This window comes from Oryzias latipes, chromosome 21 (genome assembly GCF_002234675.1).
Source record: "Oryzias latipes chromosome 21, ASM223467v1".
Classification (NCBI taxonomy): domain Eukaryota; kingdom Metazoa; phylum Chordata; class Actinopteri; order Beloniformes; family Adrianichthyidae; genus Oryzias; species Oryzias latipes.
In genome coordinates this window covers 22,047,585-22,074,106 of record NC_019879.2, presented here as the reverse complement: position 1 = coordinate 22,074,106, position 26,522 = coordinate 22,047,585, and the positions used below count along the sequence as shown (strand labels likewise).

Genomic DNA, 26,522 nt, shown 5'->3' with positions numbered 1-26,522 from the left:
TAGATGACCCCACTCCCAATGTTAAAGTGCCTAGGATAGCACAAGGGTTAATACTTGCAAGGTGGATTTTCAATTAGGATGTTTTTGCTATGACACTCGTTTGAAGGGGAATTGACTTCAGCATTTGTTTGAGTTTTGTCAAAACAATGTTTTAAACTTAATTTACGGAGAAGCTGAAGATGTTTTTTTTTTTATATAGAAAAGGAAGATTCATTAGAAATAATTCTTTAAATTGTTTTATATATGACAAAAAGAAGCAGTTACACCCATAAAAACAGTCTTTTTAGCACATTCCCTTTGGATTGAATAAAAATAAAAACAATCCGATTCAGTGATGATCTAAAGTACAGTGGATGCTACCTGAACATCACAGCAGTGAGAGATTTCAACTTGACGGGAACACAGGCGATGAGTAAAATGACATCATTCCACAGTGATGGACTTGTACCTTTGCATAGATTTGACAACAATAGCATCTCAGCTGTAAACCTGTTATTACGAACCTTTGGCACCATGTTTTTTTTTATACAAAAATAAATACAAAATGTGCAGAAACCATAAAAAACAAACAGCACATAGAAAAATATATCTGTACAGTGTCAAAATTCAAGGTACTGAAACCAGTAAATCCTGGATTTACACATTAAAAATGATGTCAGCAGAATGATTGATTATTTATCGAACAAATGATCTCAGCTTTCAAGAGTAACTTTCACTGTCCATCCATGATGTCATCCACTGCTTCTTTTCAGTAACATCAGGTTTGAGTTTTGCATCTTCACGCTCGACACTCTCCTTCCTTATCCGCACCGCGTGGTACTGAGGAACGCTGTCGTCCTTCTGGGAGCGCTTGAAGAATCCGCACTGGTGACACAGGCAAAACATGAGATGAAACAGGAAGGCAGGTGTGGATCCTGACATTAAGCATGCTCTTGCTTAGCGTATTTTTGGAGTCCAAGCAGACAAAATGCTGACAGGCCGCGCATCGACAGAACTGTGCACAGGAAAAGCACCGAAATGTGGGCAAAATTCAGAGACACATGTGGCACCACTGGAAAGCATATTTTGTCAGTGGTTCATTCATGCTGGATTGTTTTTAAATGACTTCTATCGTGTGGTTAGTAAAATTTGAGTCCGGCTGAATTTGTCCCACATCACATCTGCAGATGGAGCAGAAAGGTAAACTCATGAGCAACTGCAAAAGCACGCTTCATGCTAACGTTACCCCCGTTCAGACAGAAAGTCAGGCCTCAGTGAGTGTTTCTTGTTCAGAAGGCTGTTGATGGATATCTGCCCTGTGACTGGCAGCCTCATATTGATCTTTATATGCTCTTTTGAAGAAACCGCACTGAGGAGGAGCAAGGGCAGTGGTTAGGAGCGATGCTCTATCATCCTCAATTTCATCCAGTAAATGGACAGTAAAATAAACTGCCTTTTACCGTCCATTTTGTGTTGTACCTCTTCTAGTATTTTGCACAGAAAACTTGGAGAGAAAAGATCTTAATGTTTTGTGGCTTTGTAATAAAGTTCTTTAGGAACAAATATTCAAAAAAGAAAAAAGAAAATACTTGATGTTGTAACTCTGATCCGTATTGGAAAGCCAGAAAATATGAATGGCTTTAAATACATTAATATTAATATTATATATATATATATAATACATTTAATACATATAAATTTAGATAAATAATTAATATGGATATAATAAATACAATGGAGAATCATATCCCCCCTGTGACGTTGAGAAGCCCAACTACTTAAAAACAAATATTTTGCATTATCTTTCACAAAAATAGGGACTTCTCTAAAATGACATTTAATTACAAAATATATTTACCAAACCTCAAATAAATTGTTAAAACTAATTGTGAAGGAACTCGTGTTCTTTGGTCTTTTCAGACAAAAAAAAACGTTCATCACTACTTTGTGTTTATTTCACTATAAAAAACTCTAAACTATTCAGTAAAGTCAAATAGATTTCATTTTACAGCTCCCTTTTTGATTTGATTAAAAAACATACTTAATTTTATCAGCAATTATATCATAGGAAAGTATTTATTTAAAAATAATACTTAAACATTTAATGATTTTAGAGGGTGAATTTGCCTTTTAATGGGCAAAAATGTGTGCATTTATATATGTATTGATGTATTTATTTAAATAAGCAAAAACGTTTGTAATAAATGTTCTTAACACTAACATAAGGCATTGTTTTATCTAAGAAGTAGTTACTTTATAAAACAGTTGAAGTGTGAAATAATAGAGAGCAAACAACAACTATGTCTTTTATTTAATTAAATAAGAGCGATATGTTATGAACTGTAAAATCAGTCAAATGATTCATTGTGCTGATCACTTTGGCAGCCATTTTGAGTTCTTTTAGGTCCATGTGAAATATGGCAGCTACATTTATAACAAAAATCAAAAGATTCTGTTTTGTCCTGCAAACAACATACAGAATGTGTCCTCTTACCTTCCAAAGCATAAATACCATCAAGGCCAAGATCAAGATTCCTGCGAGAACAGCCAACAGTATGACCCACCACTGGACGACATACTGCGCCACGTCGCTCTCTGGAGACACGGCCACCGTTACCTGCCACCGTTTTAACGCCACAAAAAGGCCATGAGATGCTATCAAAGCTGTAAGGGTACATTTGTCTATGTAAGAGATCAAAGACTCACATCTATGTTAGGAGATTTCAGGATCACATTTTTGACATCTGTCTGAAGCTCAAGAGAGGCCTTCACCAACAAACGGGAGGTTTTTACGGAAGCATACTCCTGTCCAAAACAAAGATGCTGCTGTTTAGCAAATATAGTAAACCAACAATGATGATACACTAAAAACATGGAAGAAAAACATTTGTATTTTTTACCTCTAAAAACGTTGAGTTCCACAGACGAGTTCTCAGCTCAATTGTTGTACCATCAATACCCAGCAGAGTGCACTGTAGATGTCCCCAGTGGATTCCACTCTCCATAGACTGTAGACAGGAGAGAACAACAGCTTTAGCACATCACATCAGGGGGGTATTCCAAAAAGCAGGTTATGTGAGTTACCATGGTAAGTTTGAGGCTAAGGAAGCGTATAACCTCAGCTTTCGGTTCCAGAAATGGAGGTATGTTTCAGGGTTTGTCAAGTTGCCATAGCAACTCATGCTCTGAACATAACCTGGGGCCTCATTTATAAAACTTTGCGTAGGATTTGCGTCAGAAGTGGCGTACGGATGAAACATAGGACGTGCGTACGCAAAGAAATATTCAGATTTATAAAACCGTGCGCACGCACATCCTATGCATCTTTCCCTTAATAAATCACAACCGATTCTAAATGCAGCGCAGCTTTTTGCGGCTTCATGACACGCCCATATTTGACCATAAATAGTCCGTGAAACGCCCACAAATGAATATTCATTGATTGCGGAACCATGGCAAACACCGAGAGGAAATCAAAAAAACGTAACTTCACTCAATGTGAAGTAAAAGTTATCGTTGGCGAGGTGGAAAAGAGGAGAAAAGTGTTGTTTGGAGGGCACAGTGTGGACATTACTAATGCCAAAAAGGCACGTGAGCGGCAAACGGTGGCGGACGCCGTAAATGCTGTAGCCTCACAACCATTCGAGGTTGTGAGGCTACAGCGCTCCATCGGGGGGGGGGGACACCGGAGCGCCAGATGCATGCGCCGGGGGGACCGGAGCGCCAGATGCACCGGGTGACACGCGTGGTTCCTCCGAGTGCTCCTCTGTAACGCCGGGCCCAAAAGCCCGCAGAGGTCCAACAGGACGGCTGGAGGAAGTCAGAACCGGCTCATAAGCCACTCGTCCTCATTTGCCAGCACGTCTTCTTGCTGTCTAAAAATGCGTTCACTCCGAATTCTTCCATTTGCCACATCTTCTAAGAGCGTAAGATCAGCCATTGTGCGTCATTACGCATTGTGATGGGGCATTTTATTTCCCTCCATTTAATTGCATCTGACAAGCTACAGATGTCGGTAATAATCGACGTGGAAATGGGAAATTGATCTGCGCAAATGTAATTTCTTGTTGCTTTCTGAATGGTTGAGACATACGCCATACATTGTTTTATCAAAAATAAAACAAACTAAAGGCATATGCATGAATACCATACTTCCATAGCTTATGAAGAAATGTTTTGCTCTGAAAACAACTTTCCCCAGTGGACAATTAGTACGTCTGTCCGTCCGTCTGCACGCCCACACCTTTGTCTGCTCCTCCAGACGGACACACTGACGAGAATATCAGTTTTGTACATTATTTCGTTCTGTTAACTATATTATTTATGAGGATGAATTGCACAACATGCCAATATTGCAGAACATATTTCACTTTTCTTTTTCCAAATAAGTGTTCATTTGAATTTCTGTTGTAATTTTCGTTTGATTGTTTTGTTTGTTTCACTGCTGAACGATCAAACGGGTGTTTGTGTAGGCTGTTAATTGTAAGACTTGCTTTGTGAAGTCTTCATGTTATTTCTGAGAGGCAGGATTGTCATTTTCACTTTCACGTGTTTCTTCCATCTGCCGACGGCGTCGCCGTTTCTCATTTCACCCGTTTTTGTGCGTACGCCTGGGTCAGAGCTTGCGTGGAGAACCGCAAATTTTCCCGTCAAGTTTGCTTTTTATAAATCTCAACTATTGCGTAGAGAGTGGCGTACGCCTTCTTTTGTGCGTACGCAACGTTTATAAATGAGGCCCCTGGTCTGGAGCAGGTTTAGTTGAAGGTCAGTTGGTTTCAGAGAGGTGAAGGAGCATGGTGTGTCCATTTGAAGATGATTTAGTGGATGAAGAAGCTCAGATAATACTTTTTCCACCATGAGAGGGTGATAAGAGCACGTATGGATGTTGGAAAGATAAGCTTTTTAACATTGATCTAACTTAATTATTTGCTTCAGTTAAGATAAAAAAATTGGTTTTAGTTAAGTCATCTTAAAAATAACACGTAGATATCAAACAGTTATTTTACTTTCATTCAAATTAATTCAATTACGTAGGTATAACTTTGGTGCTGCTGTTACATCGGCACAGCACGGAATTGTGGGCTACCATTTCCTTTGCCAGTCTGGACAGATTGGGGTTTAAGTGTGGGTTTTTGACCAAATATGTTTAGCTGTTTTACTGTGTTTTGCTGGGTTATTTTGTCCTGTTATGTTTAATTCTTTCTGTAGAATGAGTGAGAGGATGATGAGTTTATTTAGCACCACTAGTACTGATTGATGCTACAAATAGTGAAGTTAAAGTTAGAGTCATAATAATTGAATAAATTTGTCATGTTGCAAATCCACATTAAATCATTTATTTTAATGTTATAAATATGAGAATATCTGTGGCCTCAAACTTAGACATACGAGAGTTCAAGAAGTATAATAAATTAAGATGGAAAAACATTTAATTGAATTGGAATAATGCGTTTACTCTGTCCGTTATTTTGCTCCAAGCAGAAACTCTTTCTTTTGCTGATGATGCAGCCGTATTACTTTGTTGATGGGCGTATAATCTTCATACGCCGTCATTAAAATCTCAGACTCCGTCTCACTGAAGTGTAGCGCTCTCTTTTGTTCTCCACGCGTTTCCATGGTGACTCCAGAAATCGGCGATCCATTGAGAATGTCTTTTTGTACTTGCCGTGCGCGCGCATTAACTCAGGGTTACCAAGTCGAGCGTAATTACACTAACTCATATCCGGTTTTTTGGAACCGACATACCCAGAGTAAGCAAGTTCAGACAGATTTCAGCCAGAGTTCAGGGTTAAAGTCAGGGTAGTTTAAACATGCTTCCTGGAATACCCCCCTGCTCACAAATGAGACTGTGCATGTTAACACCCCAGCTTACCAAAACATTGTTTTTTCTTCCAAAGAAAGACGATATTCTTCCACTGGTTTTTTTCTCTTCTTTTGTGATTTTCTGATTTGGTTCAGACACGGAGGACTTCTGGAAACATATTACTGAACATTATTCCAGCACTCAAAGAAAAGCAGAAAGTCAAGAGCAAAGTAGCGCTAACAAATGTGATCAATTGAGGATCCAGAATACCACATGGGTGAGTTTGAGGCTGTTGATCTCAGTCTCTGGGGAGCAGCGGACTTCATTCTGTCCCTTAGTGGAGACGTTCATCAGGTACAATAGATATTTCCCCTGCTTGTTTAATTTCGGCCACTTTATGTGCAGAACAGCCCGAACAGAGGACTTCCACAGCAGGTTTGTCAGGTAGTGGATCTGAGGAGAAATTCACTTAAACGTACAGGCTGGTGTTCTGTATTTGACTTAGGAAGGTTTTCCAGAATCAAACTCACCCTAACAGTGATGTTAATGAGACTTCCTACATCTTCCTCAGTCTTCATTGCGCTTTCACCTGTCACAACACCTCCAAAAGAGACCTGGGTGGGGCTGGCTTCACTGAGGATAAAAGGAGGCATCTTTATCCTGCAGGTATTTTTGGTTGCTTCTGCAGAAATAAACCTGCAACAACATACTCACCCACTGACAGACAGAGGCAATTCAAAAACCAGGGTGCTCTTGACTTTCAAAGGTGGAATTTTCTGGTTACTTGTCCTGGAAATTTTAATAAAAAAAAAAAAACATACATGAGTAATTGTAGCTCAAAATGTGCAGAATTTTGAAATGGCAAAGTAAATAAACTGAATAAAACTTTAAAAAATTGTAGACAAGTTTTAAATGGTCTCTTTTTATTAAAAAAGTATAAATTGTTGTGTCAATATTATCTACTTTTAAGTTTAAATCTGAGATTTATGACAATTAGACAGCTACAGTGAGGCAAAAAAAAAGCCTTTCAGTCACAGTTTACTACAACGGAGTATTAGGGCCATCAAAAAAAAAAAAAGCCACCCAAAAAAAAAAAAAAGTAAAATTACGAGTTTTTATCTCGTAAATTTAGGAGATAAAAACTCGTAAATTTATGAGAAAAAAACTCGTAAATTTACGATATTAGTGAGCATAGAAGTGAGCATGCAGAGCAGCAGGTGAATGCCGCGCAGCAACAGAGCAGACCGACTAAACTTTGTTGAACAGGTGAGCTGAATGAGCTTGAACGTTCCAAATATCTGGAAGCTCATTTGTTTGATTTACAATTTATTAAAGTTTTATTTATTGATGGTTGGTTTGCAGGATCCCTGCAGCCCGATGAAGCCATCGGTGTCCCTGCAGCTTTCCACTTCAATCCTTTCTTCCTCCACCCAAAACAAGATCTCTACGTTTGTGTGACGCTTCGGTCTGAGGAGGAGGATCACTTTTTTTGGCATTTTCAACGTTCTAATGCTAATATAATAGACTGTTTTCATTCATCTTTGTTGTTTGATGATATAACGGGACGTTTACTTCCGCATTGGTGTTCGGATCTGATGACAGGTTCATGACGTAAGGTGACAGATGAACTTCAGGGTTTGTGAATGAAAAGGAGAATAAAAGCTGCAACGATCCTCTGCACCCAAACGTGTCTCTGAGCTCCTTATTTTACATTTGAAACTCCGCTTTATTGACACTGAACCCCGGAAAACCGGCTCCACTGACAATAATCTGATTTTGAGTCGCCAAAGGTTCAGAATCTCTTTGTTTTAAACCGATAATAAACCTGGAAATAAAGCTTCACAAAAGGCTCCACATCTTTCATCTTCAAGCGATGCTCCGATAAACGGACAACTTCGGTGTTTTCTCCTTGTGTATGACTTTTCGTAAATTTACGAGATAAAATCTCGTAATTTTACTTTTTTCTTTTTTTTGGTGGCCCTAATACTCCGTCGTAGTTTACAATTACAATTACAACATGAAAATAATTTAATGTAAATGTGTCATTTTTCAAGGAAGAATTTATAAAAGCAATTTTTTAAGCATGATTTAAAGTCATTCTACGTTGTTTTTATTGATTAAAGATGTAATGTTAGTTTCATCTTTGTTCTCTGTAAATCACTAATCGTCACTAATCCTCTGTGACATGATTCTTTTTTTGGATTTCTTTATTAATAAAATAGTAACACTTGTGTCTTGGTTTACATCCTACAGTTTTGCCTTTGTGCTCAGATGTTTTTTTGCAATCGGAGCCTTAGACACATTTAATTGTTATTCTGGCTGTGATAAACCCCATTTGACCACATTCAAACATGATGCCGTCCAGCCTCTGTCCCCATAAGTCTCGACCTAAAGCTGCATCAAACTTCGTACCCACTTCAAAACCATTATTTCTTTCCAAAGTCATACAGACATTTGTTTATTTGGTCAGTTACTGGATAATTTAAAATTGAATGTGTACACATTCAAGTACTACAACAGTAGTTTTAGAGTGTGGTTCTCGTTTCTTGGAACCTCAGATCCTTTTTGATGGTTTAACTTTAGAGTAATGTGTGGGTGTGTTAAACCAGTTCAAGTTCCAGAAAAAGAAAAGACTGTCTCGGTTTATCTTGACCAGTACGTCTCTGAGGCTGAACCCCATTACATTTGGAGTCACAAGGATCCGTTTTAGGACCCCTCATGTTTTCTTGTGTTCACTTCTCTTTACTGGTTTTCTATTCATTTTAGGATCCAGTTTAAGATTTCCTGATCGTTTTAAAGGCTTTAAATGATTTGGCTCCATCATGTTTACCATGGTCTCTTGGTCTTTACAATGATCAACATTTTTAGAATGAACTTAATTTAACTCTTTAATGCATTGTTACTGTAATCACTATGTTGCTGTGTACAGCGGTTGCTGTCATTTATGTTCGATCATACGATGATTATTGCATTACTTCCTAGCCTTTTTTTGTTTCTGTCTTCAAGTGCAGCACTTTGAGGATTCTGTGGCTGTTGAGCTATATGGATTAAACTGACATCAAGAAAGAATTTTCTGCAGTGGCACTACTTACGTTTTGAGCTGAAGATCGATCTCAAACTCAGTGGTGTCAACGGAAATGTTGTTGGTGCTCAGTATGATGTAAAACGTAATCTTATGGAAAGAAAAAAAAAACAAGTAAAACACATTTTAAACAACAGCATCTGAGTGATGGAGTGAGTGAGTAGAAGGGTGTGGATGTGCTCACCACTGAGTCTCTCTTAAGTGGATTCCCCAGCTCACAATCCACTTGAGAGCTGTTCTGACCAACACTGCAGACGACCGGATTATCCGTCTAGAAGAATTAATGATGGATGATGATTATTTCAGTGTATGTCCAAAGAGAGGCTGGCCCACATTATCAGTAAATCCTTGGATCTAAATGAACCTGATACATAAACTTGTGAAACAAAGGTTGCTGACACATTTGTAGTTTGCTTTCAGAATCAATTACCATGAAAAAGTATGTGAAGCCCTACACGGACCTGAGGACCTTTATTAGTTGTATTTTTAACTATTCAGAGCTTCAGCCCAAAGTTGGTGTTTTTTCTTGTAATTTAGACAAAAGATGTTGTTTTTATAAGAAATGTCAAACATTTTGTAAGAAATATAAAAAATGTCTGCAACACATTGTGATTTAACTATAAATCAAACATTTTGTTCATATTTGTTTTTTTTAATGGAATCTTCAATTCAGCACAGTTCTGATAATTTGAAGGTGTTTTTCAAAATGTAAATTAAGAGTTAATGTAAAAACTGTTTAGGAGGCATTTGTGAGCCCTTAGAGCAGGGGTCTCAGACTCCAGGCCTCAAGGACTGAAATCCTGCTGGTTTTTAAGAAATCCTACTTCAACTGCTGCTGATTACCTGGATCAGGTGTGTTTACAGAGGAAGTCTGCATATTTATTGAACTTTTGATATCAGAACATATCTGCTTAACCCTCTATTGTACTTTTAAACAAAAAAATTTGAAGAAACTAGAAACTATTTATTTTTCCTTTGTTTTGTGTGAGAGTGCAGTAAACTCACCGCAGCTTTGACCATTCTAACTCCAGAGTACTCCAGGCCACGTGGGAAACTCCCCGCAAGCTTCGTCTCATAAGCGTAATCCCCACCACTGTTTGTCACATTCACAAGCAGAGCCAAGTCTTTCCTCTCATAATTCAGAACAAACTCTGCCACATTGTTCTTGCTGCAGAAAAAAAAAAAACACAAGATCAACAGGTTCAGCTTTCAGGAAGGAGAAAAACAACTTTAAAACATTAAAAATACATCCTCCTTACTTTTTGCTAAGGGGGACGAACTCATTGCTTTGTTTGTAGTGCAAACTGCAATTCATTTTCAGGTTGCTGTAGCAAATGTAGCTATCCTGACATCCCTCCTTGACAAAAACAATCTGTAACAACAGAAAACCATCATACCCTCATGTCAACAATCCAAATTCTGCAGTTGCATATCATTCTATACCTGAATGACACTCGTGTTTGGCTTAAAGGGGTCCAAGATTGGTGCAAGTGAAGGAAGGCCATTCTTTGTGGTTTTCTCCATTGTAGGAATAATGTCTGCAGACACCTCAATAAAAATTGGGCGCACTTTGTCTTTTATGTTGTCCTGCACAAAAAGGACACAACAGTGACCTCTGGAAACAAAAAGCCTTAAAACTTATTCAAACATAAAATATAAATACTAGAAGAACTGTTGTATATTAGTATAGGATGATACCTTAACTATGGCTTTTAATTCAACATATCTTATTTCGTTTTGACTCTGGAGCTCCACTCTTCCATCACTCTGAAAGCCTGATTCGTTGCTCAGGAAGACTCTGGGGGTCAGTCCTAGTTTTCTTTGGAGTTCATCCGCCTTAATCGAATAATTAAGAGCTGTTACATCAAAAGAAAATCCACATAAATTTAATAAACATATGCATCTGTACAATAATGCACATAATATTGTTGAATTTTACTTTTATGCTTACATAGAAATGAGTTATAGGTTGCAGGTTTTGTCTTATAAGAGAAGGATGCATTCACAACGAAGCTGTGAAGAAAAAATGTAATTAAATTAAAAGGCAGAACGTTTTGAGTCCTAGTTTTACTCAAAATGATCATTTGCCCAAATGATTAATGATATATTAAAAAGTACCTACCAAATGTTGTTGCCACACGTTTTATTTTTAAGGTCGATTTCACGCACAGATGTCTTAACATCTATATTAATGGCAATGACTGGCCTTGCCCTGAAAAAAAAAAACAAGTTTGAAAATTACATTTTATCAGGTTAAATTTAGTGCCACTATTAACTGAATAGTAATCAAAGTCTCAGTGTGAGCATTCACACAAATACCTGTAAATTACAACAGCATCTGCCAGAGAACCCACAGCGAGGTCTGGATAAAAGTTTTCATCTATGTCCATTTTGCCTGCCAGAGAGTATCCAAAAAACCGAATGTTGTTTGCTCTTCCAGTTAGGACCTGATAACAAACAAAAGAAATTATTGCCAAAATACAAATAAATATAATAAAATTGATAATTTATCAGGGGGTAAAAACAAATTAAAAAAATATATATTTATAAATGCCTATAATAAATAAATGATAAATGAAATGAAAGCCAACCTTTCTGGTAAATTATAAGTTTGAACCTGATTGCTTTGATTAAAAGGTGTATACTTCTATAGTGCCTTATCGACTTTCCTTGATAAATATTTTACAATCACAGTCCCATTTTCCAATGCACACAGGCATTCAACTCTCAGATGACAGCTACACTGCCTAACACCGGCATGAACCTACCAGGAGCACTGCTGGGTACAGTGTTTTGCTCAAGGGCAATTTAACACACGGGTAGGCAATGCAGGAACCGAACCTGTGAACTTCCGCAGATGCAGGATGCCTTCATAAACCAAATTGGCAGGAACCCAGATCCAAATGCTGCTCACTTAGGGACGATATTCAAATCCAGGATCAAGTAAAAACCAAAAAGACTCACTAACCCTCTGAATTAGGCGCAGTACCTCATCCTCATTTCACTCTCATGTTTGACATTCTGTTAGACAGTTTACTACTTCATCATGAGGGTCTCCTCTTTAGTTTTAAACTTTATTTCTGACACATCTAATGCAGCACTTGCATCATTTATCGCCTTTACAGAATTTCACTTCTGCCCTTTGTCCAGTGAACCAACAACAACAACAACAGGGTTTCCATGCTCAGTCTGCATCTCAGCCTCACATTAGAAAACAACTGATTATTCGACCAACAAATTTTCTGCGAATCAAACCTGCCAGTGTGAATAGGCCTTAATAATTCCTTATTCTTCCTACATATAGCTTCAAGACGTTATTTTAGTTAGAATGTCTCAGCTGCTGGCCTGCTGCTTCACAACAGTGCATTTTTTTTCTGTCCACCTTTAATGATAAATCTTAATTTTTAGCGTTTCCACCTTAAGGCTAATGTCTTTTTAGTCAATATGGGAAATTCTACAACAAAATAACAATCTCCTGCAGCACATCTCTATCTAAATGCTGACCTCGTTGATTTGTTGATGTTGAAGTGAAAGTTCAACTGGAGAATTATAATTTAGCTAAACAAAAAAAAAATTAAAAGTTCAGTAAAGCAAAACAAAGTAGGGGGTGGGATTTTATAGGTTTGCTTCCTCCCACTCCCTTTTAAGCAATCTATTGAACTTCTTGTGACAACCTTTTTAGTTAATTGTTTCATTCTGTCATGTTCTATAATAATAATTGAATTCCTTGGAGAACATATGAGTATTTTCATATCAATTTTATGACTAACTTTCCTATGTTATATATATTTTTGTATGGATATAAACCTCTGTTGGTTATCTTGTTTATACATTATTCTTGCTTTGATTGCTTGAAATAAACTATTTCCAGTCCAATCCAAAGTTAACCAACCTGAGCAGGGGTGGTTTTGATCTGATGTGCAGAGCCAAGATAAATATAGACCTTTCCGGCACCCTCATCATCCAGTGGAGCACCAACAGCAATATCTGTGTTTGAAAATATTATGTTGTTTTAACTGAGGAAATGAAAAAAAATTTGCATCTGCAAACAGACGCACTTACCTTTATATGAGTCCAGATTGATATCCCCAATGTTCTCCACCGCCAGCCCAAACATTGACTGTTTGGTCCCGTTTAGGCGGAGCGGAGTAACTCTTTCCCACCTCCCTTCTTTGTTCATATAGACATAAACAGCTCCCCCGATGTCGCCATCCTTCATGAAAAAATGGGGAGCTCCCACAACTATGTCTTCCCATCTACCGAAAACAGTTCAATTACGTTTTTGTGATGGGGATACTTACTTAAACAGATCCCTTATCTAGTAGAAAAGTGTCTACATTTGCATACAATTAATAGAACTGACTCAACAAAATATAGGCTGATGTATCACTTTGAGATTAAAAAAGTTACCAACCCATCATTGTTGAGGTCAACTACAGCAACGTCATATCCAAAGGAGGAGGCCAGTCTGGGCCCTTTGAAAGTGTGGACTCCCACTAAACTCCCTTTGTCTTCTTTTCTCAACAGAACCACAGCTCCACTGTGGTTGGCTCTGGGTGCTCCAGCCACCACCGTCACCACACCGCCTGGTAAAATGTGACGTCCTGAATCCACAGAAAATCCTGAAGAAAAAACAGTAATTTTCTTTACTGTGATAAAAATATAACACAGTGTAAATGTTGGTCCATGAAGGGTAATGTCAGCAGAATAATAAACATTTAATCAATCATTTTCCATTTTTTTTAAAATTGCATCCATTTTTTTACATTTATTGATGCTGAAACTCGTTGTATGAGAAAGTCTGGAGTGGCATAAAAGAACATTTGAGAGCTGTAAAGGCCCGTACACACCGGAACGAATTTCGCGCGCGATATTCGCAGACGTTTAAGACAGTGGTGAGATGTGTTGTAGGTGTGACAGAGGAGCTCAAGGTGGAGTTGAAACTGCACCAATTATCAGCTTTGACTCCCTTCTTGCTTGCTGGGGTGATGGACAGACTGACAGATGAGGTTAGACAGGAATCTCTGTGGACTATGATGTTTGCAGATGACACTGTGATCTATAGTGAGAGGAAGGAACAGTTGGAGGAACATCTAGAGAGATGGAGGAGGAGGAAAATTAGTATCTGAGTGTAAATGAGAGGGACTGAAGTGGAACAGTGAGGTCACGGGGGAAAAGGTGAAGAAGGTAGAGGTCTTCACTGTAAGTAGGGTCAACAGTCCAAAGTAACAGAAAATGAGGAAAAGAGGTGAAGATGCATGTTCAAATAGGTAGCAATGGGTGGGGAAGATTTCAGGTTGTGATGTGTGACAAAAACGTGTCAGCAAGAAGGAAAGGAAGGTGTTGAAAATGGTGGTGAGAGCAGCCATGTTTTTGGTTTAGAGACAGTGGCTCTGAGAAAGAGTAAAAGAAACCAAAAGAAAAGCATCAGAAGGCACCCAAAAAATCTTGTCAGTCATCAAGATAGAAGAGACTACAAACTAGTCCGAAGTGGTGATTAAAGGCAATGACAAACCTACAACCAGGAGGACAGAGGACGCATGCAGGTTGATTAAACATTGATTTACAATTTGATTAGACCTCCGATTCAACGGGATCTTAGATTCGTTTATTTTTCACTTTCTACATGCATAATTAGCGATTTAAACTGAACAATGGTTGAACTTTCATCATAAAAATGTAGGACTTGCATGTAAAGAATTCAGCAAATAACCCAAACAGAAAATCTATTCAAGGACTTGATAAATCAATATTGCATTATCATAGCAAACATTCATTTGATTACTGTAAATTGATGTTTTAACCCAACTCTAAGTAGAAGCAAAGATCGACCTGAACAAGGCAGGATCCTGGTACAGTTAGGTATGATGGGCTAACAGCCATGCTGTAGTAAAAAGGGAATGACCAGCTTATAAAAGTATAGAAATAAAAGGTTGGACAGATTTTAACCACCAATAGATTTGGTCTGTGAAATAAAACAACTGTTTAATTGAGGATTGAATTGATTTAGATCAGCAGCTTCATGATTTCTGTGGAAGACATGCATTGACCAACCAGTAGGAGGAGCCAGTGTAACAATTGAAACTTCATCTGCTACAACTTTGTTTACTAAACAGATTTCCTTTTTCCTCTTCATTATTTAAGTAAGACTTTGTGCTCTTTACTCTTAAGTTCTTAACCCCTTTTTTAAACAAAAACTAAGAGAGTGTCTCATCCTGCCGCTAATTTTGCATGAAGCTTGCAACTGAGAAGCCCTGTTTGACATTAGAAAAACATGGCATTTCTATAAACCTGAAAAAAAGGAGTAAAGGAATTTGCAGATAGAGTGGGTAGACTTGTCAAGACAAGCTGCAAAAGTTCACATGAAAAAAGAACATAACAAAACAAAATAGCTAGAATCCACCTGATTGTTGGACTCACCTATTGATCACTGAATTCAGATCATTCCAGTTGTTTGAAATCACTTAGCCATGCACTTTCTATGCTGACTGACTGGGTAAAGTTCTTATTTCAGAAATTCTTCAAAATACTATACAAAACCACCAACAAACCATCCTCGCCTTCAGCTGGGATAGGCTCCAGCAACCCCGTGACCCTGATTAGGCAGGTTTGGAAAATGGGTGGATAATGAAAAACTTTTTCAAAAGTGGAAGCTCTGCAAGAATCTATGCATTTAGATAGACTAAGTAGGTCAAAAACTTGTTTGTTTTGTAAGAATATAAACTTACCAAGGAAGCTGTTAGCAGGAACTGGCACAAGTGTTGCATCCAAAAGACTTGCATCCCCAACTTCATACGGGCCATCATCATAGATCTCCATATCTATTAAAGTGTTGTTCCTGTGCTCCATGCGTACAACTCCTGGGAAGGATTTGAGAGGCAAAACCATCAGTCAGAAAACATAAGCTTAGACGGCACTTCATGTGTGAATCTCAACAAAGAGATAAAGAGAAGTGTACCTCTCCAGTTGAAAGTTCCAGGGGCTCCAAAAACCAAATAATGACTGACGAAGGCAGCCGCCATGCCCTGCTGGCAGTATCCAAACTTTTCATGGCTTCTGTCTCTGCCGTCACAGAAGTTCCAGTTTCCACCATCCTCATCTGCATTTGGGTCGACGGTCAAATCTTGACTCAAGACGTAACAGCGGCCAATGATGGAGTGAAGCTCGTTGGTATGGCCGACTGTGGTCCGCCTCTCATAGCGATGAGCGCACGTCTAAAATAACAAAATGCGGCTGTCTTTATTTAAAAAAAAAAACCCCCACAAAAGGACACTTAGAGTGATGGTACAAAACACTGAGTCACTCACCACAATCTTTCCCCCCGGCCCCTGACTCTGTACAGTCACACCCATCCACTGATCTTCTTTGCTCTCTCTTTTCGGGTCCTCTTTAATAATTAAGCAAGAAGACATAAGAATTTCTTCCCTCCAACCAAATAACAGACAATAAAAATCATTCTTCTCACCCTCATTATCAAATTCAACACGTTCACAGGTATTGGACATGCTGATTTCACACTTGTAAAGCCCTCCTGTGACCTTGGATTTTTGGCTTCCCAAAGCTTTGGCTTTTGGGGCACCAATCAGCAGTCTGATGAAAGATGAAGACAAAAAGGATTTGTTATTTTGTTTTGTTCATGTTTTCTGTGGATTAAACTCAGCAACCACTTTGCTTTGTGGCATTCCTGCCAGTGCAGCTGTTCCTTAACATGCTAACAAGTCAACTGAACTCTTTATATCACTTTATATCACTAAGTAGCTTTGGAACAACTTTGCTAAGCTCAGCATTTAAATGAGCAGCGTGTCTTCTTCTATGTTGCTGTCAGTAGCGAATACTGATACACAAACCTACAGTGCCCTCTAGTGGTTATTGCTTTTGAATTTTTTTTCAATCACATATAAGTCATGGTCAAACAATGCAAAAACTGCAACTCATACCCAAAAAAATAGAGTAAACATCCAAATTTAACACAGAAGGTACAAGCAATAAAAAAATGTGATTATGATTTATACTTCTAAAAAAATGACTTACTTCACCGGATCAAAGTAATATATGATACAAGCTGAAGTCACCAGTGGCTCATAGGGAAGATGCCGCATTCTAGGCTGTCCTGCATCAGTTTTACATCAATTGTTGTTTGGGTTTATTCTTTTTGTAGTTTTTAATTTTATTGTTTAGAGCCCAAATCTTTTTTTAATTGCAAAAGGAGGCAGTCTCATGACAGGAGATTTAAACTGTAATTTTTTCTTGTTAAAATGTGTTGTTTTCTGAACATGACAGGCAACGTCTGTGCACGGGTCTGTTTGTCTCAGAAGCAATGCAGCAGAAAGGGGAACCAGAAGGCTACATTTTTTTCTGTTAACCCTCGACCTACATACCACTAAGTCCCACTAAGGTTTATAGTCTCACAGAGACTTAGCAAACATGAAAAATCGCAGTGGTTTAATCGATTATAATTTTAAATTGGTGTTATTTTGCATGTACACACAGCGATGTGAGAAACGCCACTTAAATGCATTCATTTGACTGTCGTCACAAATTCTTCTGAAATATGTTTTTCATGTGTCCAGCTTTTGAGCTCTAATTACATCAGTCTTTTACTGCAGTCAGATGACAAACATGTTGGTATTTAAACTTGTGAAACAGTTTTAAATTAAAGACAAAGAGCAAAACTACAAACAGTCCAACCACAAATGTTTTTGGCAGCAGTTTTCTTCTGTGTTCATGGTGGGATTTGCTTAGACGTTTGTAAATGTTACAGTGAAACAAATTTCACTCAAATTAATTTATTGATGTGTTGTTACCATATGATTGCTATCATAGCATGAGAGTCTTCATAGACACATATGATTGCTATTGGTTCTCAGTTTAGTGCAGACTCACAACTCAGATTTCTGACTTTTACCCTGTAGATGCAGCGGATGGGTTACTACAGACTGTGTTGGTGTGTTAATCTTGTATCCTTGGTTGGGCGTAGGCCATCAGCACCTCCCGCCATCGTCCTCTGTCCTGTGCGATCCTCTCTAGATCCCTCCAAGTGTGACCGGTCTGCTTCACATCAGCTTCCAGGTCCCTTCCCTATGTGTTTCTTAGTTTTTCTCTTCCTCTGGAGATTCCAGCCTGATGGGTGCCTGGTTTGGCGCCTGGTTTGTTCTTCGCTAAAGCTCTTGTTGCTGTTGGTTTCTGGGCAGTGAATCTTGAGGATTCTTCTCAGACATGAATTGAAAAAAGTCTGTGATCTCTTGATGGTTGCTTTTGTTCTTCTCCATGTTTCAACTCCACACAGCAGGAAAGACTTGATCTTTGAGCTGAACAGGTGAACCTTGGTGTGTGTCATGATGACCTCAGATGCTCTTGAGGGTGATGAAGGGTGCCCTCACCTTTCCAATGTGGGTTTTTATTTCCAAATCCGTTCCTCCCTGTTGGTTCACCACATTGCCAAAACACGTGAAGAACTCCACTTTTTCTAAGTTGTTTTTGCCAAGCTTCACTGACTCTGTGCTGGTAGAGCTGATCTTGAGGATCTTCTAGGGGTGGATATGGAGGCCAGCTTGGGAAGAAAAATAAGCTAGACTAGACGTTTGTCCTGCATTTACAGACTGATGGAGATTATAGCCATTATCAAACAAAGAAATGAAAAGGAAATTTTGATTTAGGTCAATTTAGAAAATAATAACAAGGCTGAATATTATTTCTGTCTCTTTTTTTATTTTTTCACACATTCCTAACTCCTGCAACCTGAGACTCTTTCATTCCTCTATTGTTGCTCGTTGGCTCTAAATGAAAAAGCTAAAATTTTAATAAATAATAGATTATTTAGGTTTTTTCATGTATGTTTAGATTTTTTAATTTAGGAGATCTTATATTACTAAAGTAACTTATTTTTTGAGTCTCCAGCAGACATTACACTAAAATCCAGATTATTGTGATTTACCACTCCTCACAAACTCAAACAGATAACTGAGATAAAGGTTTCATCTACTGAGAGCTGTTCATTATTAGGAAAAACTTAGAGCAAATATTATCTTTTGCTGGCTAGTCGCTGTACACAGGAATAGTTCTTCAAGTATAGAAGTGCATTTACATGTATAGATGTTTTTAAACTGAACTCAACACCGATGTTGTCATGTTCATATCTAACAGTAAAAGCAGAAAAAGGTTGAAGGCGCAATGTCATGACGATAAAACAAATGCCTAGTTTGACTGTCTTGCATTTTTAAATCAAGTAAATTTGATGCAGCAGGAGGATCTTATTTGACAAAACGTGCATTTTATTTTGAAAGGAACATATATGTGCAGCTGTCTAAAGTACAAGAAATTAAATTTGTTTTAAACAGAAATATTTTACACTGTATTCGATCAAATATTGTAAATATTTAAAAGCTAAATATTAGAAATATATGGCTTAATGGTGACAAAAACATAAATAAAATGTGTTTTAGTGAGGTTTTGCTAAAGTAAATGGTCCAAATGGCTCTTTTAGTGTTTAGTCAAAGGTTGCAGACCCCTGGTCTAATCCTTTGAAATATTAAATCACAGCTCAACTCTGACCCTACACTGCTTGTTTCCCACTTGCTGTTGAGCACCTGGATCAAGGTGTGTTAAGTCAATAAGAACTTCAAACAAACTCTCTTGGAAATTTAGCAATGTATGCACAGCTAGAAAACAACCAGGGTGTAAGAAGTTAGGCCCGGTTAGGTCAATGGTAGGCAAATGGTATACGCCGTGTATTGTATAGCGCTTCCTAAAGGCCCAAAGCGCTTTACAGTCACATTTCCATTCAGACAAACACACACAGTCACACACTGATGGCCCTTCCACTGCCGAACACTGGCGCTCCAAACACAGCTGTTGTGTTGGAGGACACTGTCCAGAATATTTGAGATCCAAATTTCTGAACGAAGAGGGCAGTGACCCTGCACATTGATGTTACTGCTTTCGTGAAACTGTAACGCTTCAGAGATGTTACTACAACTCAACGCAGATGCACACCACAAACACACACCTGCAACACCTGGCAGACTAAGATACATCATTCATCAGAATGAAATAAAACAAAATCAGAGTGACTGTCTCACAACTGTGACCCAGATTTGAGTGACAGCAGGCATTGAAAGGATGTGAAGGTGACCTTTTCCCTTATTTATTTATTCTACCCCACAGAATTGTTTGTTTAACCCCCATTCGACATGCACGGTTGAATATTTGCTAGGCAAGTAATTTGTAAAAAAAACAAAAAAAAACCGACCAATATGGAGAATTGTAATCCAAAGAAGGGACCATTCTGGGACCACCTGCAAAAATATTAAATTCCACCCTTTTAGCCCTCCGCTAACTCCTACAATTTAAGCTTTAGTCAAGGCAGCACCAATACCACATTGTTTTACCTTTTTCTTACAATTCCAAAACTGCAACACTTTCCTCTGTAGTCAGCAAAATCAATGCAACAATGTCTTCATAGGAGGGAAAGGAAATCCCCCCCACCCTTCCCTTCTGCCCCCCCCATGCATTTTCCTCTGTGACCCACCTATTGATCTGTGGGGCGACTCTGTTCCTCCTCAGTAGCGGCACAAAGACTCTCTGGAGTGAGGAAAGATGCAAGACCGAAGACCACACCTACCTACAGACTCATCAGAAAGCAGCACAACTGCAGATCTAACAATAATGTCAATAGACGGAATACTTTTTGACTTTTGAAGGCAAACATGAGGTTTGTTTTTCAGCTGGCAATAGCTTGAATAGCTGACAACCTGAGTGTGGTGATCTGTTTGTTTTGTCACTCAATTAGAGTGTTTTCCAAAATACCTGTATTGTAGAACGTTAGACAGAGAAGAGTCAATCTGGAGACGGGAATTTCTCTAAGAGTGTTTCTTAAACCTTTGAGACCATGCGGTTCTGACCCATGCAAGATTTCAGCAAATAATCTGCTTTGACCAAGATCAAGCTGATAGACAATGGAACCACAAATACAATGAAAGAAAACCTAAAGACAATGAGGCAGGGGTGGTTAGGCTACAGCCTGTTAAACTATTTATTCTGGCCTGCCAAACTAGAATAAATTATATTGATAGTCTTGATTAATGTTTCATTTTCCCCGTAATTATGGTGTCTCCCCAAAAATGGTGTTATAAGAATAAATGGATCTTTGCTTAGATGCAGAGTAACTTTGAACAAGTAGTGTTGGAAGATCTGTTGTTTTTCTGACATTCTCGTGTATTTTCCAAGTCTGACAATTATTTTTCCAATGATTCCAACAGCGCCTGAATGCAGCATTTTTTTTTTCCTGAGGCTCATCCACCCATTGGTGTAACTGGCCACAATTTTAAAATAAAAACTCAAAAATGTTCTGTTAAAAAATACTTATATCAATTTTCAATCAAAATTAAAGCCTGTTTTCATCCAGATTCCACGTTGTTTCTTTCTTTTATCAGTTAGGTTACCAAAACACTTCACATAGCCGCTCCAGGTCTGACCCGTCAGTCAAATTTTAGAACCATTTGTGGCGAACGAGTTAAAAAAGTTTGCCCACCGCTGCAATAAAGGCAAATGCCAAATAAAACTTTCTCGGTGTTTCAACATAAAAGTTGGTTTCTGTTTCACACATCTGACAACAGTTTCAACTCAAAGTTTTATTATTTTTATAGTTTTAATCATGTATAAATCATCAAGCTGGCTTCCAAACGTGTAACACAGGCTATCAGAGACTTTCACAACTTCAAAGCGGAGCAAGAAAATATGTAGAATTTAGAGACGACGTGAGGACCAACACTGACACTCACATGCAGGTGAGGCTCCAACTCCTTCATGTGTTCTTTTTTCCCAAAACCAATCCAGTTTTGAGGATTTGTGCTCACTTTTTGCTACAAAAATAAAAGTAACAAGTTTTACCTCAGTAGAAAACAAAAGATTAAACTGTACAGTAAAATCCAGATAAAAAAACCATCTCCTCTATGAATGACTGCTGAGTTATTGACAACTGAAAAATCCCCAAAGAAACTTTTTGAGAAGAACAGTTATTTCTCTAACTGCTCGGCCGTTTGCCCAAACTGTGAGTGATCCGTGCAAAAATGTAACATGTCCACATATTATTACAGTTTTCGAGAAACTGAAACAGCTCTTTAACTCTATTCCAAGCCGATCTCAAGGGTGAAACTACAACCCATCACCCAGCAAGTCTCTCACAGTGGTGTAAAAGGAAAGGCACAGTGAACGGTTTGGCTTTACACTATGATCTCACTGGTCTCTGTTAACAGATGTGCTGCAGTGCTCTCACAGCTGTGCACTCAAAGCAAGCAGCTGTTCTAACTCCTTCAGTTTACGCATTGTTTTCAGACTGCTGCCGACTTAAGAATAGCTGGAAACGCATCACAGAAGAAGCTACGTAGATGAAGAGACGGATGACTAACATGTTTGCCTGTTCAGCTGCATTTGCTTGAAACCTTGCATGGATTGATGATTCACCGATGCGTTAAATCTATCAGGTTACACGTGAACAGATGGCCACGCATGTCCAGTCAAATGGCATTTTTCTGTGCTTGAACTAATAGCATGGCTAATCCTGACCCTTAGCCTAATGCATTATTCATTGAAGAGGTATCTAGGATCCTCCTAACAAATAAAGATCTACATAGATATCCACCACTTGATGACACAGCAGGAATTATGATTGAAGCAGAGACAGCTCTTTTATATATTACAATATTATTGGTGATCACAAATCTGGTTGAGACATCATGGTGTGTGGAGTCCCTCAGGGTTCGAATTAGGAACCACAACTATTCAGTGACTACCGTAAATGCATTGTCTGAGACATTTCATACCCATAAATATAACGTCATGTTATAGATTTGCAAATGACACTAAATTTCATTCAGCGTTATCACCAAAAAACATTGCTTCTATAAACAAACTATGTCAACTCCTAGGCTGAAACAAACACAAAACAGAAGTTGCTGCTTTTGGAAACAAAAAATGAAAAATTAAAAGTCACAGATGTTCCTGGCTCAGCACAAAGATCAAAATTTAAGGTAGAAGGGTTGGTGTACATGGCTTAGCTTCAGAGCAGAGGCCATTAAGCTCCAAAACAAACCCAACTTGATTTGTCTTTTTAAACAGAGAAAACTGGTCTTACCAGGATAAATAATTGCACTATTTCCATTGTAAAGTCCCTTCACAGAGATCCAAAATATAATAATAATATTTATAAATCCCTAATAACGGTTTAAAAATGACTTTATGAGCCTCAACAGAAGGCTGATCTGAATGCTTAGCTCATCAGGCTCCCCCCTCTATGTAAAGAAATATAGAACTAAATAGAAAATCGTCAAAACATTTTATTTGATAGGTATTAAAACAGTTGTGGAAAAAAAACATAATATACATGTGTTTATTTCTGTCAGGGGCGGACTTACCAATAGGCAAATATGGGAAATTAGAGGGGGCCACTAGAGGGACCCCAAGCCGAATCCTTAGAAAAATGTCTAAAATAATTTCCATTATTATTTAAATCTGTCATAAAAATCCCAAAGTAGAACCACTGCACAGGCCCCCCATGTTATTGTTTGCCTCACGCCCCAAAACTGCTCAGTCCGCCACTGATTTCTGTTGTACAACAAGGCTTTTTTTACATTGACAAGGACTCACTTGTAAGTAAAAAGACACCAAATGCTGCAGTTTTAAATGCCTCTGTGCTTAAAAAGGTGAAACGCAAATAAAGCTGCCATGCTTTGAATGAAAGAGAAGCCTCATTGTTCATCAGAGAACGGAACAGAGAAATAGAATCAAAGCTAAGATGTATTTCAGCTCATCTTCAGGCATTATGGTTTCACTAAGAAGTGTTTAAAAAGTGTTTCTGTTTTTGTTTAATTTACCATAATGTTTGTATGCCACCGTTTTTTCAGCTGCCAGTGATCCTCATCAAACACTTGTTGGAGGAAGAGCAGTTACAGATGCAGGGAGTGACACGTTTCTGGTTTAGGCAGCGCTGCTTATTTCCTTTGTACGTGTGCTTTGCTGAGGTTTCTGTTCAGTTTCTGTCAGACTCGTGAGAAAGTTTCAAGCAAAGTTTATGGCTGAGCAGAAGCCAGCCTCTACAGCAAACAGTGCTCTGTGCCATGCAGTTCCTAGTTTTGTTTTGCAGCAAGCTATGAGTGCTGGATAAATGAACTACAAAAGAGATTGGTAACATTTTACACTTTAAAGGAAAGTGTTCTATCCTGCTGCAGATTTTAATGTAATTTTTTTAATGCTTCAAAGGGAGATTAGTAGCTCATGTGTAATTGGTTGGTTGAGGCTCAAATCCCAAGCTTGACAGTCAGCAAATCTTTGAGCAAAACACTCAAACCTGCAAAATGTTTTAGATCAAAGCATCTGCTAAAGACTCAATGTAAAAAATTGAATGGGAAAAGTTGCATTTTTGGTAAATACATTCTGTGTTATCAGGATAACAATCAATTGAGTGTTTCAGGGCACATGTTTAATTGTTCCTTAAACACTTCTGAAGGTTTTACTACAACACGTGGTCGTGGTTTTTGGACTAGAAGCCGATCAACATAACATTGACGTTTTCATCTTCTGGGTCAGTAGTTTAAAAAATGCTGAGTCAAAAGGGAAGAAAAAAAATGTTCTACAGAGGAAGTGAAGCTACTACATGCTGAAAGTAAAAAAAAAAAATCATTTTGCTCATATTGCACTGATGACATTTTACATGAAACTTTCACAGATGTATCATGACTAAATCTGGCCCAAAACGTGTGCGTCAATTGCGTCGTTTTAATGTGATATACACGATATAGAAGGAAACATCGCTGGTACGTGTGTGCAAAGTCCGTTGGACATACTTTGGAAGCCACAAATTTGCGTATGTATCTTGCATAAAATCTGTCAAAATTGCACAAGATTAACATAATAATTGCGTATAAACTATGTTAAATACGCATAAGCTGCATAATTCTCAACTCAATTCACGTAAAGACTGGTCGGCCCAAACCCTTGGCGGACATCTGTACACATCTGCAAATGACGAATGAAGAAACACTTATGAGTCACGTATATCACGCATGTATCACCACAATTTCATACGTGGAAATGTGCAAAATGTACATAGTGGCTGTGTGATACAGCCATTACACATACTAGCATGATTTTCCCAGTGGCAGCAGAAAACAAACTTTTCCCTCAGTATTACCTTTCAGATTCCTGTTTATCCAGCATGCATAACATGAGGGTAACATTTTTGATTCTAACTTTGCTGTGCCAGCTGCTAGACTTTTGCATAATTTCATTATTTATATTAAATTTACCTTCCACTGTTGGAATTTTTGGTTGGATATTGACGCAGTTTTCTTCAGCTTATTCTATTTCTGTCATTGTATTGTGGATTCTTGTCTTTGAAAATCCTGTTTGAGTTTGCTGTCTGCGTAAAACTACGACTCCTTACATATTCCCTCTTTGCTTTTGTTAAATCACCAGAGGAAAAAAAAAAGATAAAATTCCACATGGTAATCTTTATCATCAGCTTGTTATCAGGACATATCATTTCTCTACATGCTGCAGTGGGAATTTATTCCTGCGTGTAGTATGACCCCCCAGTTTATCTCTACTCATTCAACTTTCATCAACAAGCATCCCACAAAAGCATTAGGAGCTGTCTGAGAGAGATAATTCTGCAATGCATAGTTGGCAGCTTTGCAAAAACAATAGGGAACGTAAAAGCAAAACCTGTGATTGAACTTTAGTATGAAAATTCTAAATAAATCCCTTAGATTATCATTTGGTCTAATGGTGACCCCCCTCAACCATCCAAAACCCTTTTGTTGGAGCCGAGTAAATAACTTTCTTCTGTCACTCAACTTTTCCTCTCCTTAAGTTGCAGCTGCATTTACATAACAGTTGCAGCCTTTGTTTCTGCACTTGTTCTATGCCTTCTTATTGTTTCACATTCAAAGCGTCTCAAAGGGGGAGGAAAGTACATCCATAGAAAATAAGGACAAAAATCCCAAACAGTAACAAAATGGGCTTTTAAAACTGTTTGCAAAGATTATTCCTTAGTTCAAGAGGACAAAGTAGATTCAGAGAGCAAAGAAAGATTTAACTTTCTTAACTTTCTGGTTTAACTGTAAGAAAATATAAATAGGTAGAGAAGGCTACAGTTGTACATCAGTAAAAGTAGTGTTACTTCAAAATAAAATCATGTGAAAAATGACTTAAAAGATGAAAAGTTTAACTTATTCTACTGTTTGAGAAAAAAATCTACTCAAGCTAAAGCAAAAGCCCAACTAAAATAAAACAAAAAAGTTATGATCATACTGTATCTATTTATTTCCTACCTAAATGTCACTATATATTCGGGGGAAATAAGAAAAAAAGTAAACCTGAACTTCCTCATCAGACATGAGCTTTCACATCCCAGAAACAACGACACAAACACACAACCAGAGACAGAATCACAACTTACAAGACTTTATGATCCGGTCTGAGTTGTTGGTGGAAGGTGAGAGAAAGGCCGAACAGGGTCCCGGGGTCCCCGTCCTTCCTGAGGGTATTTTGGGGGTCCAGGTTGAAGGCGAGCACCGGTTCCAGGACATGCAGGAGCAGCAGCGCCGCCTGAGCCTGCAGCAGCATGGCAGCGCGTTTCAGTACTGCGGGCCCGGAGCGCAC

At 38.3% G+C, this 26,522-nt stretch overlaps 1 protein-coding gene across 4 annotated transcripts; it reads right to left on the bottom strand.

Moving 5' to 3' along the window:
• Positions 1 to 220: 220 nt before the first annotated feature.
• On the bottom strand, positions 221 to 26,522 carry itga6 (integrin subunit alpha 6). Of its 4 annotated transcripts, XM_023950515.1 has the most exons (26): positions 26,320 to 26,522; positions 16,330 to 16,454; positions 16,172 to 16,251; positions 15,823 to 16,078; positions 15,593 to 15,724; positions 13,279 to 13,486; positions 12,927 to 13,120; positions 12,757 to 12,851; positions 11,184 to 11,311; positions 10,987 to 11,076; positions 10,816 to 10,877; positions 10,563 to 10,720; positions 10,308 to 10,451; positions 10,124 to 10,236; positions 9,870 to 10,032; positions 9,049 to 9,135; positions 8,875 to 8,954; positions 6,497 to 6,571; positions 6,313 to 6,415; positions 6,053 to 6,235; positions 5,852 to 5,950; positions 2,880 to 2,987; positions 2,686 to 2,784; positions 2,474 to 2,596; positions 1,226 to 1,348; positions 749 to 864 (listed from the first exon to the last, which is right to left on the bottom strand). In XM_023950515.1, the coding sequence occupies exons 1-25, from the start codon at positions 26,484 to 26,486 to the stop codon at positions 1,244 to 1,246; spliced, it is 3,177 nt and encodes a 1,058-aa protein (XP_023806283.1). In that variant the 5' UTR covers positions 26,487 to 26,522; the 3' UTR covers positions 749 to 864; positions 1,226 to 1,243. The 4 variants fall into 4 exon arrangements, with proteins under 4 accessions (XP_023806280.1, XP_023806281.1, XP_023806282.1 ...); XM_023950512.1 differs by lacking the exon at positions 1,226 to 1,348 and having other exon boundaries at positions 221 to 864; XM_023950513.1 differs by lacking the exon at positions 1,226 to 1,348 and having other exon boundaries at positions 221 to 864; positions 5,852 to 5,947.

What these genes read in the sequence shown, in the direction of transcription:
- itga6 (XM_023950512.1), bottom strand. Translation starts at nt 26,486, where the DNA reads ATGCTGCTGCAGGCTCAGGCGGCGCTGCTGCTCCTGCATGTCCTGGAA. An exon ending in TGTTGAATTTGATAATGAGG is followed by an intron (nt 16,252 to 16,329) that starts GTGAGAAGAATG and finishes TAATTATTAAAG; the next exon opens with AGGACCCGAAAAGAGAGAGC. An exon ending in GTTGACCTCAACAATGATGG is followed by an intron (nt 13,121 to 13,278) that starts GTTGGTAACTTT and finishes TGTTTTCGGTAG; the next exon opens with ATGGGAAGACATAGTTGTGG.